General features: G+C 42.0%; 1 protein-coding gene across 1 annotated transcript; it reads right to left on the bottom strand.

The window, feature by feature from the left end:
* Positions 1 to 291: 291 nt before the first annotated feature.
* Positions 292 to 11,924, bottom strand: LOC116390711 (sodium channel subunit beta-4-like). Its single transcript, XM_031860652.1, has 5 exons — positions 11,073 to 11,924; positions 3,475 to 3,638; positions 3,009 to 3,228; positions 2,691 to 2,820; positions 292 to 1,782 (listed from the first exon to the last, which is right to left on the bottom strand). The coding sequence occupies exons 1-5, from the start codon at positions 11,164 to 11,166 to the stop codon at positions 1,683 to 1,685; spliced, it is 708 nt and encodes a 235-aa protein (XP_031716512.1). The 5' UTR covers positions 11,167 to 11,924; the 3' UTR covers positions 292 to 1,682.
* Between the last annotated feature and the right edge of the window lie 3,417 nt (positions 11,925 to 15,341).

Below are 15,341 nucleotides of genomic sequence, written 5' to 3' on the forward strand. Positions count from 1 at the left end.
ATCTGGAAGTGAATTGGTATCCGGAGAATTGCATTACGTTGGCTCTCCCCACTTACAGTATATCCTGCTGATATGCCACTGGGCAAAGTGCCAATTTCTTAAAACGTCTAGCAGAGTTGTTCGATTGTGTGATTCACACGCTCGCTTTTGAATAAGTGTAAAATGCCTGTCACCCTTTCTTTCCCACAAATACTTGCAGGCCATCGCTCTAAAAGAAGACTCACCTTTCCATCACCCTGACCTGGTTTAAAGGGTAAGACAAGTTGGAGCAGTGTGGGGAGGTGTTTATCAAGCATTGACAGAGCTTCAGTTGATTCAAGGCGATGTGAAGAGTTAAATGGGACCATACAGAGACACACAGAAATGTTACTGTACTGTGGTCCTAGACAACATATACTTATATGAAGTTATATAAAATGTGCACATGCTAAAAATGCATTGGTTATTAGTCAGAAGCAGCATGATTCATTTCATTCGTTTCTTTAGGGAGCTAGGTCATCTAGGGATTGTCTTGGATGAAGGTTAGGGTTGTTTTTGTTTTTTTATAATACGTTTTCTATTTTTTATGTTCCCACCAGCAGAGGGAGCAGAAGCAGAACAGGCACCTGTGTTTCATCTAAAGCAAGACAAAAAAAAAACCTGTGCATAACTGGATCCTTCAGTCACCTAAGAAAGCCCAGTTGTCAGCCTTAGCTATGAAGTAGCTGATCAAAATCTACTGTTGGCCTTAATGAACCAAACACCCCCAACAGTGTGTCAAACCTGGACCCTGCTGTAAACATGCAAGTTGAAATTCCGGCTGGCAATGGCAGTATTTAGGGTTAGATCAGGAATAAAAGGTCAGGGGCAAAGAAATGCCTCGAAAACACTCTCGCAAACCAACGTAGGATTTGTTAATCTCAACAACAGTACATGTTCAGTCAGTAGCATACTACAATATTGGTACCTGGTCCTTAAATGTTAAAATGCCATTTTACAAGCAGTGTTAAAAATATGTATATTTACCAGTTTTAACCAGCAAATTCTATTTATTTTGTGAGTGAAAAATGGCTTACGTTTATGAACAAAACTCTGGTTGAAGAATCCTCTGGTTTTGGGTATTCTGTGCTGTTTCAGTTGACATCATGGCAGTACATATGTAGATTATGGCAATTCATCATGGCATCGAGGTGTGTTTGCTCCCACTGGTCAGGTCTGTTTGGGTCCAAGTTTGACTTTGAGTTGTAGATGGAAGAATCAAACATTCTGGTGGCTTGTCAACTGAGACTAGTTAACTGTATTTTGGAGTGGCAGTTGATTATTGAAACAGCTGAGGATCTGCTCGGTGCAAAGTTATTCCTCTAAGATGAGGTAAAGAGGGTATGAGAACAGCAAGTGTATTTGGGAGCAGAGACAGTTTACTTGAGGCTATACTGTTGAGAAAGTGTTAGGTTTTGGGAGAGCAGAAGTCGATAACAGAGGCTGCACACTGTGTAACAAATGGGCTGCCGTGTAGCTGAGAGAGTGATCCAGGCCTATGTACATTCCACACTTTCCAAATCTCAAGCATGATTTAAAATAGAAATTGACATGTTGTATTAGCCGCTAGTAAGATAAAACAGTCCACTGGTAACATCGCTTTCTCTGAGCTTGTACATTTGTCTAACATATATACAAACATACGGACGTACTTTGCATTTTACTCATGCCTTTGGTGTCTTTGGTGTCCCTTTGTTGTCTGCTTTGGCTCCTGTAACTCCATTTTCTGTGTTGTCATTCCCTGAGCTCACCAGGCACTCTTTGCTGCAGGGGACAGTGAAACCAAAAGGTTAAGATGAACACCCACAGAGGGAAGAAACACAAGTGATAAAGGCGACATATACTGCAGGGATTTTTACATCGCCTTACCCTCACAGACCCGAATAATAATCTTGTGTTCGACACAAATTGGAAATATGTAATTAGGATTTTACTGAAAAACATATCAAGGAAGTTAATTGAAAGCTAAAGAGAACTTAAAATCCGAGAACTTAATGTCTCGCGCCACTTGTGCAACATTTTGTGTACATGAGGGTATCATATTTCATACATAGATGTCTTGTTTGCAACTCACTACTGACACAACAATTGTGATAGATGTGATAAGGTGAAGTAGAGAAGCCACTTGTCTTTCATTTTCAGACCAGATAGGCCGGCCTCTCTGGTGTTTATAAGCTGCAGTCACACTGAGTAGCCACATATTATGTTGATGTTATGTCTGCATGATATGTGTGAGTTACACATTTATTGCTAAGTGGTAGAAAATGTCCCGTTAACATGGACAACAATAGTCTCTCATATTAACCTAGTCAAGATGAAAGTTTTGATTAGAAATTAAACTGCATTTCTAATTTCCTTAATCCAAATACAACTCTAGTAAATGCATCATTTAATCTTAAGTGACATTACTGAAGGTCATGTTATAACTAATTCATTATTTTATTTGTACACATCCTAACAAAATGTGAACGGGGCTTTTTCGGGCATTATCTGGGCATTTTCTTTTATTAAATTTGTTTTTCTAATGAAAAAGGTAATAGAGCAATTGACTAAAACATCCATATAGCAAGTACAGTCAGTCATATGTTTGATAAGAAGCATATTACTGTCAACTGTCAACTATAGTCTGTATTTTCATTCTGTGTTATTACCATAGTCAGTGACCTACTCACTTCTTCTCATCATCCTTCAGCAGAAACTGAACAACCAAGCCCTTTATCACCATGCCAAAGATAGCTAAGCCAATGACTCCACCCAGCACTGAGACAATGATGACTGTCAAAGTATTTTCAACCTCCTTCACTGGAAAGAGGGAGAGAGGGAAAGACATTGTGAGGGAGAAAGAGTGAGATGAGACACCAACAGGGAGACACTGTGCATTTGTATCTGTCTTATTAAGGTACAAGCACTTGTAAGCAGGTGTAATCTAAAGCTAGGTGTTTTTTTATGTGCCAAGTGCGTGCAACTGCATGCACTCATGTGTCACATACGTTGGTCCACCACTATAAGAGTGTAGACAGCGCTGTGGTTGCGGTACTTCTCTTTTGGGTTCCTGGCGAAACAGATGTACTTTCCCTCATCTTCGAAGGTGATGTTCCACAGCAGGATGGAGATGTTGTTGGTCTTTGAGGAGCCAACAAACTCCACACGCTCATGGTACACACTGACCTTGGGCTCCACGCCTTCCATGGGAATCACCGCTTCACATAACTACACGCACACACACACACACACACACACACATACACAGAGATGGGTAGTCAGATCAATTTCTATAAGCACATAGATCTACATTAGCATGTGTTAATGTAAAGAGCCCAAGGCATGCAACACAGAAAAGGTCAATAAAGGCCGTTTTTTGTGTTTTATTTGTACAGTATGTCCAAGTTGCTTATGCTTGCACATGAGTGTGTGTGTGTGTGTGTGTGTGTGTGTGTGTGTGTGTGTGTACGGTACCATTTGCATGGTTCCATTGTCATTATAATGCCAGTTGAAGTAGAGTTTATTGATGCCAATGCAGGAGGAGTAGGTGCAGGGCAGCAGGACCGTGGAGCCATTAAGTGCTTCAAGGTGAGGCACTTTACCTACCGAGACCTCCAGTCCAACAACACTCCATACACCTGAAACCAAGGGAGAAAGGAAAAGACTGAGAAAAAAAAACAACGTAAAAAACACAGATATAAAAGATAGTACAAAAAGAAAATATAGTATGGCACATATACAGTGTGCATCAAAAACAACGCATTCTAGTTCGAAGTTGGGTCGATTATAGTTCAGGTTACTTTGCTTTCAAACCATGTTTTAGAGCATAAATTACAGGCAACATTAAGTCATGTTATATGCCGGCTTACTTGGCTGGGCTTTTACTGCAAAAGATGAGTGCAACAGATGAGTAATGGCATTACAAAGTTAAGTAGCTAATATTACAGTAAGTACAGCTTTGTTAGTCTGGACTCAAACTCAATTCATGACTGATGGTGTAGCCATAATCAATACTGCAGCCTTCCAAAATAAAGTAAAATGTGCAAATTGACAGCTGACGGTCGTTGCTTTTAAGATCTTCACTTGAGTCGGCTCTGATGCTGATGGCACCAGTTAAGTTTCTCAATCTTAGTATTATCAATAGTATAAGTCATTAAGTCAAAATATAGTGCCCTAGTCTGCTACCCTGTTTCCAGTAAAGCCTCTCAGTCCAAGCCAAACAACAGTTCTATGAGAGCAGTTGACTTCCCCCGGCCTCCCCCTGGCTTTATGTAACGCACCGTAGTAATTATCACACAGTGCCAGCGATTATAGAGAGGAGTCAAGCAAGAGGGGGAATGTGGAAAACATGTTGCTGAGGACAGAATGTCACCGGAATTTAGAAGGATTTTTAGACTATGAACCCCGGATCTGAATGAGTTTATAATTGTCCTCTGATGGTTAATGTGATCAGAGTTTAAAATACGTTGCGCATTTGTGAATTATTTTGAAAATATACTTATATATATTGCTGTGCTATTTATTTTTGCTCCCTTATTCATTTCTGTCGGTGCATTCACTGCTACCGTTTGTGTGTGTAAGACTTGTGTGGGTAACTGACAGCGTGACAGAAATGCTCCCAAGTCAAAACAAAATATTACAAAATATTATTGGTGTCATGTGACATTGTTGTGCAAATCAGAAAACACACGGTCAACTCTTTCATTTCTAAAAGAGACAGCTCATCTCGTTTGGATATTTGGGTCTTGCCGGGCTGGGCATGTTTTTTCTTCTTTTTATTTTTCCAGTGACAGCTGGTGTAATTCTCAGATTGTGCTCCCACACACTCAGGGGGCCTATTTATAAACGCTCTTCTACGCACTGACCTGCTCAGGCTCACATTGCACTTGGACATGGTGCAAACAGTGTTGAAGTACATGTATGCCTATGTGTTAGTGAGAAACTTGCCATCTATAGAAGAATTTCGCACCGCAGGTTTTTGCAGCTCTGTTAAGACATCAGTGATAACAAAACCTCATTACAGCAGAATCCCTCGAGTCATTTTTGGATGGAATCCCTGTGTACTTTAGCACATTTGGTGTTAAATGCTCTGGACACACTGTAATCATTTGGGGTGCTCACTTTTGAAGTTGAGATAAATAGCCATTTTTTGGCACTGCCATTCTGCGATAGGCAATTCACTGTGATTAAGTTGCCCAATACCAAGTGGAACTGTGGATGGTAACAATGTATATAGAATAAAAACAAACCCTTCCAGTATCACAACACAAGGACCAGACAACAGAGCAAAAAATCAAACACACTTGGCTGACGAGAGACTAGAGAGAATTTTGAAATCCCACCAGTCGCGGCACCAAATCTGGCCAGGGGCGTAAATTGCTTGCTACCCCCCTACTTCAAACACCCTTACTCAGACCACACCCATCTTCAAACTTGGCCTTCATTTTGATCTCGACTATACACCTATTCCTGCTACAGTATGTGTCTCCAGGACCACATTTTGCCATGATGACTCACACACAGACTCACAAGGTGAAAACAATACCAGTGTCACTCTCGCAGCTGGGAAAGAATGAACCGGTCATTAGTTATTTCTAATGTAATGCAGTGTGTAGCGGGCCTAGTGTTCTTCGCAATCAACATAAAAGTCTTGATTAGTTAATGGGTGAGGATGATATAGTAAGCAAGTGGATGTCTCATTAGTGTTCCCCCTATTTCTATTTCTTTCTCCTTTGTCTTTTCTCTGTCTCGCATCCTTTAGGCCCAGTGGTACTGAACCGAATGCGACAAGGCTGTAAAAGCAAATATGTGAATGCAGCCAACCCCGACTTGATCACCAAATAAATTGCTAATTCGGTACATGAGGATTTGGTAATCAACGGGGAAATGATCATAAGTGGTGAACAGACACCAGATTTCAGTGCTGTGCATGAATTTAACTCAACTTTTCAATAACTGTCTGGTCTGTAAAGTATCATGAGAAAAACAAACTGGATACATTTGTGCACATGAGTACAGACTCAGAAAGACAACTTTCTGGTGCCTGTAAGGTTCATGTGGCAATACAGTTTTAAATCTTGAAATGTTGCATTAAAAATACATAATTATGCACTAAAGGTATTTCAGTCTATATGGTTTGGTTGTACTTTCAGTTTTATGAATTAGCTTTTTCTTCTTCTCAGTCCCAACTCTTTCCTCTTGTCTTCTAACATCCGATATTTTTACCTCTCCTCTGTAGACTTGACTCATCTCCTTTACTTTCAGCAGCAACTCAGGCCACTTGGGTTCTCCTTGTTCTCTTCCGTTTCTGGTTTTGCTCTCTTTCAATGGGCTCTTACGATTCTTTTTTTCGCAGCACTGGGCACTTTTGCTCTCGCTCTCTTTTTTTTTCCCCTCAATATTTCCGTCTTACTTGCTCTCAGAACGTTTTCCTCAGGGATGCTACAACTAAATAAATAGAGGAGAGATGTGAGGAGCCGGTCTGTGTATGGTTTGTGTGGTTTTGTTTATGTCATCGATACCAGCTGAAAGGTTTCAAAAAGTTTTATGTTGCTGGCTGCTTGTCTTTATCACCGTTAAGTGGATTATTTAATAATATTGTATCTTCTATCAATAAGTACTGGCACAGCGCCATGGAGCAAGGTTTGTAAACAAGTGCCCCAGAGAAAATAATGGTGCAAAGGAAAACAGGGGAGAAAACAAGGGAGAATCTCCCTCCTAAATGGCTCATGCTTTGTGAAAGCACGCTGATCTTTTACATATCTGAGCAGTGTCCCCCCTCGTGCCTGGAAATAGATTTCACACCTCCCTCCTTCTACACCTCTGCTCTCTACTATCCTCTTTCCCTCCGCCCCCTTCCTCTTCTTCTCAAATATTTTCAGCTTGTCCTGACAAACACCCATAGATGCACACACTGTACAACACCAGTTATGTTGTGCCTGTGTGTGGTACATGTGTGGTCCGTTCCTACGGTATCAACGCATGCACTTGAGTGTACATGAGTAATGGAATGTATGATATTTTTAGCTCCACTATCAAATATCTCTTGTCCCATTTGGGAAACATCAATATCTAAATCACTTATGGGAGGAAAGGCAACTGACTGCAAGCGTGTGTGTCCTTGGCTGACTGTGAAGGTGAGTTTTTTTTCTTCTTTTTTTTTTAAGTAGGCCACAGATTAAAGGGGTAATGTGTATCCTAGTGAACCCATAGAGAGCCGACCGAGGACACTATTACCTCTCTGAGAAAAAGAGGGAGGGACAAGTGATGGGAAGGGTTCAGAGAGAAGGAAGGGAGTGAACAGGAAAGGGGGAGAGAGACGAATGGCGGAGCAGGGGTAATGGAGGTGGTGCAGTGGGTGGGAAGTGATGGAAGGGGTCATGGGGGGATGGAGAGGTAGTGAGACGTCCTCTTCAAGGTGAGTAAAGTGACAGCAGGGCAGAGAATTACAACAGCAGCTAAGTAACTAAATCAACAGCGGTCCAAGGCTGGGTCACGTTTACACTGCACATACAGACACACACTTATAAGTGTGTGTCTGTATCATACTACATATATGTAGTATGATAGCCACGCAAACAAGCAACAACATGCGGTACAATTATCACATTTACACGCCAACTACCGATACCGACTGCTGTGCTATAACCGGAGCTGCACTGAATCTGTTTGCCTCATTGCTCTTTCTGCTGTTTGTTGTGTATTCTCTACAACTAAATGTGTTGCATAATCCCGTATGTTAATGGCACTTTAGAGTGAAGAGGATGAAAGGGGTATAATGTCGGTGGGTTGAAGCGATAGTTGTTTTGTGTGTTCTCATATCTTTGAACGTCTTGGAATCTTTGTTTTTAGAGGAGTGCGTTTGGTCCTTTAAGTAATCCGGGCTCTGAGGGCTTGTCCGTTATAGTGAGGGCTTGTAATATCAGTGGCCTCTGTTTTGGGGGGGGGAATTGTTACGATGATGGCTAAGGTCAATGGGTGATTTAACCTAGGTCAGCTAGAGGCTACATATTGTACAGAATTTTTTTTGTGTATAATTCAGACACCAGATGTATTTACATCTGAAATAGTTTTGTCCCCAAAAGAAGAAGAATGAAATGATTGAAACATCCATTTACTCAAACCCCCCATAGTGTTGCACGCCAGGGCAGAATCCTGTTGGAACTTGGATGTTGAATTTGTTTTCAATCCCAGAAAAGCTTTTTTGGGCCCTCTTCAAACTACTCAGTGGTCAGATCGAAGAGGTTTGAACTGTAATTTATTAAGCTGATATTCCAACAGTGCTAACACAAGACTAACCTTCTATTTCTATTGTGAAGTTTGCTAAAGCAACACATTGCCTGTTGATTCCAGCTTCTCACATATCTCTGGCCATGATATCAAAAGAGTTGTTGAGTAGTTTAAAGGACAGGACTTTTAGAAATATTTGAATATATACATTATTTTCTCTTTATTCCACATCTGGCTTTGATTGGAGTTTTGTTTCATTTGTATTTTCCCCGGCTTTATTTCTGTTTCCAATGGTTCTGTTGAAAGAGATTGCTGCAATGTTTTGGAAAAGGAATGTAATTCCAAAGGAAATGAATAATGTGAAACGGTTGGTTTTATACAAGCATGACATTTCAACAGATGTGTAATGGCCATATAAGGATGCATAACCATATGCTGTATATTCTAGAAAATTGCAGAATATAGATAGTGATTTTAAGTAGTGTCATGTTGGAGAATGGAGATAGACAACACTGCCACAAATAAGATGGCAATTGCAGCAGGGGTAAATTTGATTCATCATGATATCACAAACTGAAGAACTGCAAAGAATGGAAAGACAGCACCTTAACAAATCAGAACCTGTGAATTGTTATTGGATTGACACCCAAAGACGGCTTCCACAAAATGAGTTTGGTTCAAGGTCTTAGGAAGGTCAACAACAGAACATGAGGGAATGATGGTGATCGATTGATGATAGGGAAGGGACCACAGTGGGACCTGGTTTGTTTTTAGATCAAACATTTCAGATATAGAGATCTATATAGGAGTGTTTTCCTCTAAAACACTTTCAGCACACCAGAGATTGTTAAATTTGTTGCTTTTTTTACCTTCCATCCCTTATTTGGTCTGCAAGATGTAAGTTTCATGCTGCTATACAGGGTTGTACACCGTTTAACTCTCTGGTAACAGTTCTACTGGTTCCTTTTTTTTTTTTTTGTTGAAATAAGATTGTCTTATCGTGCCTCAACTGCATCGGATTTACCAGATCTCGTAGCAATTAAGAACAGAATAAAAGAAGGTGACCTACTAATTACAACAGCAAATAGCCCAAAGGTGAAGCAACACAACTAAATATACAGACTAGCATCCAACGCTATAATAAACCATACAACCAAAGACAACAAAGTGCTAAAAACACATGTTTTGTTGCCTGCGTGATAAAGCAGGATTACTGAGTTATTTTGATAACTTTGCCAAATAAAATCTCTCTCTCTAAAGATTCTAAAATCTGGAATGCGGGCTACTGTATAATGTACTCAAAGTAATACAGCTATCTTGTTGATGTGAGTCACAGTGCGGAAGAGAACTCCCTTGTTGCAGTGTTCTCCGTTGGAGTCCAAATGGGTCACATGTAGTTATCAGTGAGTGTGATTTTCATTCATCCTCACTCATCCTTAATAGAGCATTATGTCACAATGTTACAGGTAAAATGTCACGTGTTGTGGCGAGACAATATGGTGTTAATGATGGTGCAATGACAAGATGGTGTTGGATTTAGCTCTTTTCAACACTTTTGTATGACCCAATGACCATAACCTGTATTTCTTTTCCTGTTTTTTACAGAATTATTTAGTTGTTAGCTTTTCTCATATTTCATTTGTTCGTCACAAATGTTCTACCTTTTAATCTTCTCATCTAGTGACCTTGTACAAGCATTTAGTGTGTGATAAGCTGACGCCAGATTGGTTTTACTGGGGCCATTGTGACAAATGCTCAAGTAAGACTAATCTTGACTGAAATGCAATACTTTTTTTTTTAACATAAACTGTGTGAATTCAGTAACAATCAGTAACAGCAATATATTTGTGGACCATGTACTTAAAACATCCCCAAAAGAAAGAATGAATGTGAAAACAAACAATTACAAGAGCAAAAACAGCTGCTAGCTGTGAAAATATTCCTGCATGAGATTTTTGGGTGTAGAGTGGACTTTAATTAAGATCAAGATAATATGAAATATCATAATTTGGTGTACCTTACCTAAGGGTAGCACTTAAATGAAGTACTTAACGTAAACTCCTTGGTCTTGTTTTTGTGTCTTAAGGCTCAACTGTGTTAAGTTTCAAAACAACTGAGAGAGAGCAGTACATTTGGCGATGTGGAGGCAGAGTGTATGAGCAGAAGCACAAATCACCACTGCACCGCACCACTACGTCACTACCAGTGATACTACAACCCCCCTCCCCCCCATAACACACACACAAGTTATAACTGTAGCTATAACAAATGCTTTTATGTACTCTTAGAGTACATATGTTTTTCTACATTTTTATTTCTTTGCATTTTATCAATTTCCCTCCTGAAAAATTATTAAATACAGGCATGAAGAGGCATCTAGTGAGTCACTCATTCAGCTCAAGTCCAGACTGCAAGTCCAATTCAGAACGGGCAAGAGTTGGATGTTAAATATTGACCTTGATGCCCTCAGCACAGCAACAAGTAAACATCACCTGTGACATCACCATGCATTTTAGCCTTAAGATGTGGAACGAGAATGATGAGACAGGGGAGCCAAAGCAGACGTGATAGAACAGCAGATGTTGGCGTGGAGTAATGACAAAAAAAAGAGTAAAGATTTACTGTGAAAGCTGTGAACCACCCACCTAGAGCCGCATACAAAAATAAGCAAAAGAAAGGAAGGGGAAGAGGGCATAAAAACAAGAGGAATGTAAAGACAACATGAGGCATGTGAAAATGCTATACAGAGGAAAGAAGTGCAATGTTGTTGTGTAATGTTGCGATATAGTGGAAGAGTGAGGAATGACAGGGCAGCTGAAGGTACAGAGAGAAGTATAACTCACCGAGCAGCAGTGCAACTGCCAGACCAGTGTGAAGCAGATCCCCTGATCTCAGCCGACCAGAGACAATTGAACCGGTGCTGTCCACTGACGCCATGACACCACTTGTCTGTCCGTCTGTCTGTTTTTTCGTGTCTGTCTACGTGTGTGTACAGAACGTGTGCCTTTGTCAATCTGTCCCCCGTCTGCCAGTCTGGTCGGCCTGAACTGTGTCCAATCTATGCAAATGTGTTTGTGTGTTTGTGTGTGTTTGTCTCATGTGTCTCTGGAGCAAGGCGGGACACTGAGCTGTGCAGCTGAAGTCCTGCTCTCAGGTCCCTCCCTCTTCTCTCCTCCTCTGCACTCTGTCCCAGGAATGAACAGAGGGAGGAAGCGCAAAGAGAGAAGGATAAATTCCTTCACTCCAAGCAGGCCAGAGAAGCAGAGGCAAACTGAAGGAGAAGAATGCAGCAGCAGTTGAATGAAGAGTGCAGGCTCTCTGTCTCTCTCCCTCCCTTCACGTCCTCTGTCGCTGTCTCTTTCACACTCAGCAGTTGATTATCCAGCGAGGGAGAGTGTGAGGCGTAAAGCAGCGAGGAGAAGCAATGCAGAGAGGTAGCGGCGCAGCAGTGTGGTGTGAGACAGCTCCAACAGCAGCAGCAGCAGCAGCCAGGGAAGCAGGCTGGCTGGTAAAACCCACAGGAGGAGACATAGGCTGGAGGTGGGGAGGAGAGCGCACGAGAGAGGCACGGTGGGATGCTGGAGCAGAGCCAGCAGCCAGGCAGGAAAAGCAGAAAGCGCGTGTCTCCCCGGCCAGCGCAGGAAGGAGTGAGCAGGAGAGGTACTGCAGCGGTAGAGACGAAGAGAGAGTGAGAGAGAGGGAAGGAGGGGATACAGTGGAATGGCGAGGGGGAGGCAGGGGGCGATAACTGCTGCCACATGCACGCACATACACACACATGCACCCAGCGCGGTAAGGCTGACTCAGCCTTACTCAAGAGGGTCTCAGAGTCGGACACGTGCTGGGTGCTTCACCCATAGACCACATACCTCCGTCTTCACTGCATCCTTTACGCCTGTCTCCACTTTCATGCGTCTCACATTTCATGCTCCTACTAAACTCTCGATTTGGCAGGCTAATACATTGGCAAGATGTCATGTTTTATCTCTTTCTTGTTCCCTCTTCAGTTCTACAGTAGGACTGTACGTATTTGGAAGGGCTTGTTTTGAAATGAAAACACAACAGTAACACCATAGAAACCTTTCGGTATTGCATTACTGTTCTAAGGCACTACATATGCAGTATACTGCATGTACACAAGCACGGGCCTGTGTATTTTAATACATTTAGACTTTACTATTTGCATGACACAGGGTTTTTTGTAGATGTTTTTTGAAATGATTTGCTTGGTACATTTGACTACAAACCAGCAACTGCCAATTTGGGCAAAAGGCCCAGACAGCATCCTTTGAGGCCTGTGGACCAGAGCTCAGCCTATCCTCCGTCGTCTGTCCTTGAAACCTTTACAATCAGCAAACGTGACTGTACTGTAAAGACCTGGCCTTGACGTATGTTCTTTGGCTTTCAATCAGATTGTCACAGACTAACTTCAGAAACTGGTCTCAGTTGATATGCCTTTGCCTGCAAGGCACATAGGTGCAGTAACATGTCAATCACATGGAACCACCAGGACAGTACACAATCTAGTTTAGCCTTCAACACAACACGGCGGCAGTGAAGGATCACCAAAGTCCACAACTTTAATGTGCAGTCTGACCTCCTTCCCAAGATTCATGACTTCCTCGCACATTGAGCGACGCATCAACAGTAATCACCAACGTCAGTGGCCCATTTTTTATATACCGAATACAACTTCCCATTTCACTCAAACGTGGACAAGTAAAACCTAATATTAGCAAGCAAGGGGATCTATCTGTCTTTGCTTTTGCAGGACACTTTTATTGTTGTAACTGCTAAAACGATTGAAGTGTACAAATACCTTGCTGGACCTTAGTGGGTGAGCTGCCTTTTGACACACTGTAGACTTGCACAGGCATGGCAAAGGGGACTGTTCCCCATCTGTTAACTGCTAGCACTCCATGTACAACCCCACCACCACCACCACCTACTTTACTGTGGAACATAATTGAACCCTTGGTCCAGCCACATATCACAGAAAATTATTCATGCATCCGATTAGTCATACTCAAAGTAACCACAATCACCCCCGACTCAGCACACCCACTGCATCGTCACTTCGTGCTGCTTGTCAGGCTACAGGAACAGAATAACAAGATGCGAGGACATTTACAAATATTTTTTTCTTCTATTGCTGATACAAACCTCCACAAGTATATAGATGCTTGAATCCTATCTTAGCTTAAACATAAACCTTTGAGCTATAGTTTTTATTCTGATGTTTTCTTTATTGTTATTTTTCCTCTAGTGTGGCTGCGGTTGCACCATATTTATCTGTAGTTAGTCAGTTAACATTTCCTGCATTTTGCTTGGATGCTTGACCATAACACGCACGTGCACGTGTCGGGTATTGTCATTTCCAGGTTTTAGTAGGGGGGGGGGGGGGTGTAATGATAGATGAGTGAGATACATACCATGATGCAGCAAGCTCCTTGTAGATAAATACGTCAATGGATGCTAGAGGCAAATACATAAATACACACGCATATATGAGGAGAGGGGGAATGGAATGCAAACATACAGTGATACATGTGTCTTTGCATATGCACACCAAGACATAGTCACATGCGAGCACACATGCACGCACAAACACACACACCTGCCTCTGGACAGGGTGACCTTGGATGCTGTGTATAGAACGGAGGCGGAGCAAAAGAGGACATTACACTGATGAGAGGAGAGGAGAGTGTTAGGGATCAGGAGGGGTAAGAGGAAAGAGAAGTTCAAGGGGAGGAAAGATGGGAAGAGTGGACAGGGGAGAAGGAGAGAAAGGGGGTGGGGGGGCGACAGGAGCAAGGGGAGGAGAGATGACAGGAGGCAACGGAAGGAGGTGAGATGAGAGGCGGAGGGAGGGGGAGAGCGGAGGATCTGTTTCTGGGACGGCCAGGGCAGCGAAATGCTGCAGTGAAGCCACACAGCTGAGCCGGTCCGAGCACAGCTACTGAGAGACACTCAGCTCTCAGCCCGTATCGTCTCTCTCTCTCCATACCTTCATCTTCCCACCACTTTCACCTCCCACTCTGATTAACCTTCTTCTCACCCCTTACTTCAACCTGCCCCCCCCACTCTCCATATCTCTCTCTTTCTCTTTGCACCAGCCGGTGAGTGAGCAGATTTCAGAAAGCATCCTGAGTGGAGGAGGACAAGTGGGGCGGGCCTCTCTCTACCTCTCCTTTTCATCTGTCCTTCCTATTTTTCCTCACCCTTTCTTCATTTCTTACACCTCATCAATTTCCCATCAATTCTTCATATTTTTGTTGCTTTGTAAATGTTGCTGAATGCCTCTTACTCTCTTGTTCTTCCCTCCGTTCTTGTCTTTGCGTCCCATTCCTCTCTTTTTCCTGTCTGTTTTGTCCCACGCGGTTTGTGATCCTGTTTTTATGTCTCTCCGTCCATCGTTCCGTCGGTGGGGAACAGGGACCATTAAAAGGTAAGTCCTCTCTAAAGTTAAGAGCAGGTCTGCAGTACACACCTGTACAGAATATGCAGCCGGCCTCTTGGGGGAGAATTTGTGTTGGAGGCTTTCAGCCTCACAGTTTGTTGTGCAGCCTTATATAGTCTCATGGCTTGGAGTTGGATTTTAGTTGGAAACTGCTATGATTTGCTTGATGTTGGCCAGACGTTGGCTTGATGTCGAAAAGGTTTAAGTACAAAAATGTTAAAAAAGATTGCAAAGTCTATGGGTTGGGGTGTGTGTGTGTATGCGCGTAGTGTAATTGCAACTAGAAAGTTTAAATACACTTATTAGGTATCTTACACATTGTCTTATTCTTCCTCTACTCTACTTGCTGTTTCACTGGCTTTATATAGTCACAATAACATTTTGTATAATTCAATACAACATTCTTGAAGTGCATGACATGTGTCATAGTCCTTATTGAATGCACACTTTGCAATTTAATCATTGGTTGGTTTTGTTTAGTAATTGTTTTGATGGTTTTGTCTTGAATATGTTTTTTTGGATGAAAACTACGCAATCTACGGAGGTAGTAATGATAGTAATGAATTCTTAACTTCAACAACTCATAATTCAATTGCTTGAAAAAATCCACAAAAGAAATGTGCATTCCATTTATGGTCCCACTCTGTGGTTA

This window comes from Anarrhichthys ocellatus, unplaced genomic scaffold (assembly GCF_004355925.1).
Source record: "Anarrhichthys ocellatus isolate YVR2014 unplaced genomic scaffold, GSC_Weel_1.0 scaffold24, whole genome shotgun sequence".
Lineage (NCBI taxonomy): Eukaryota > Metazoa > Chordata > Actinopteri > Perciformes > Anarhichadidae > Anarrhichthys > Anarrhichthys ocellatus.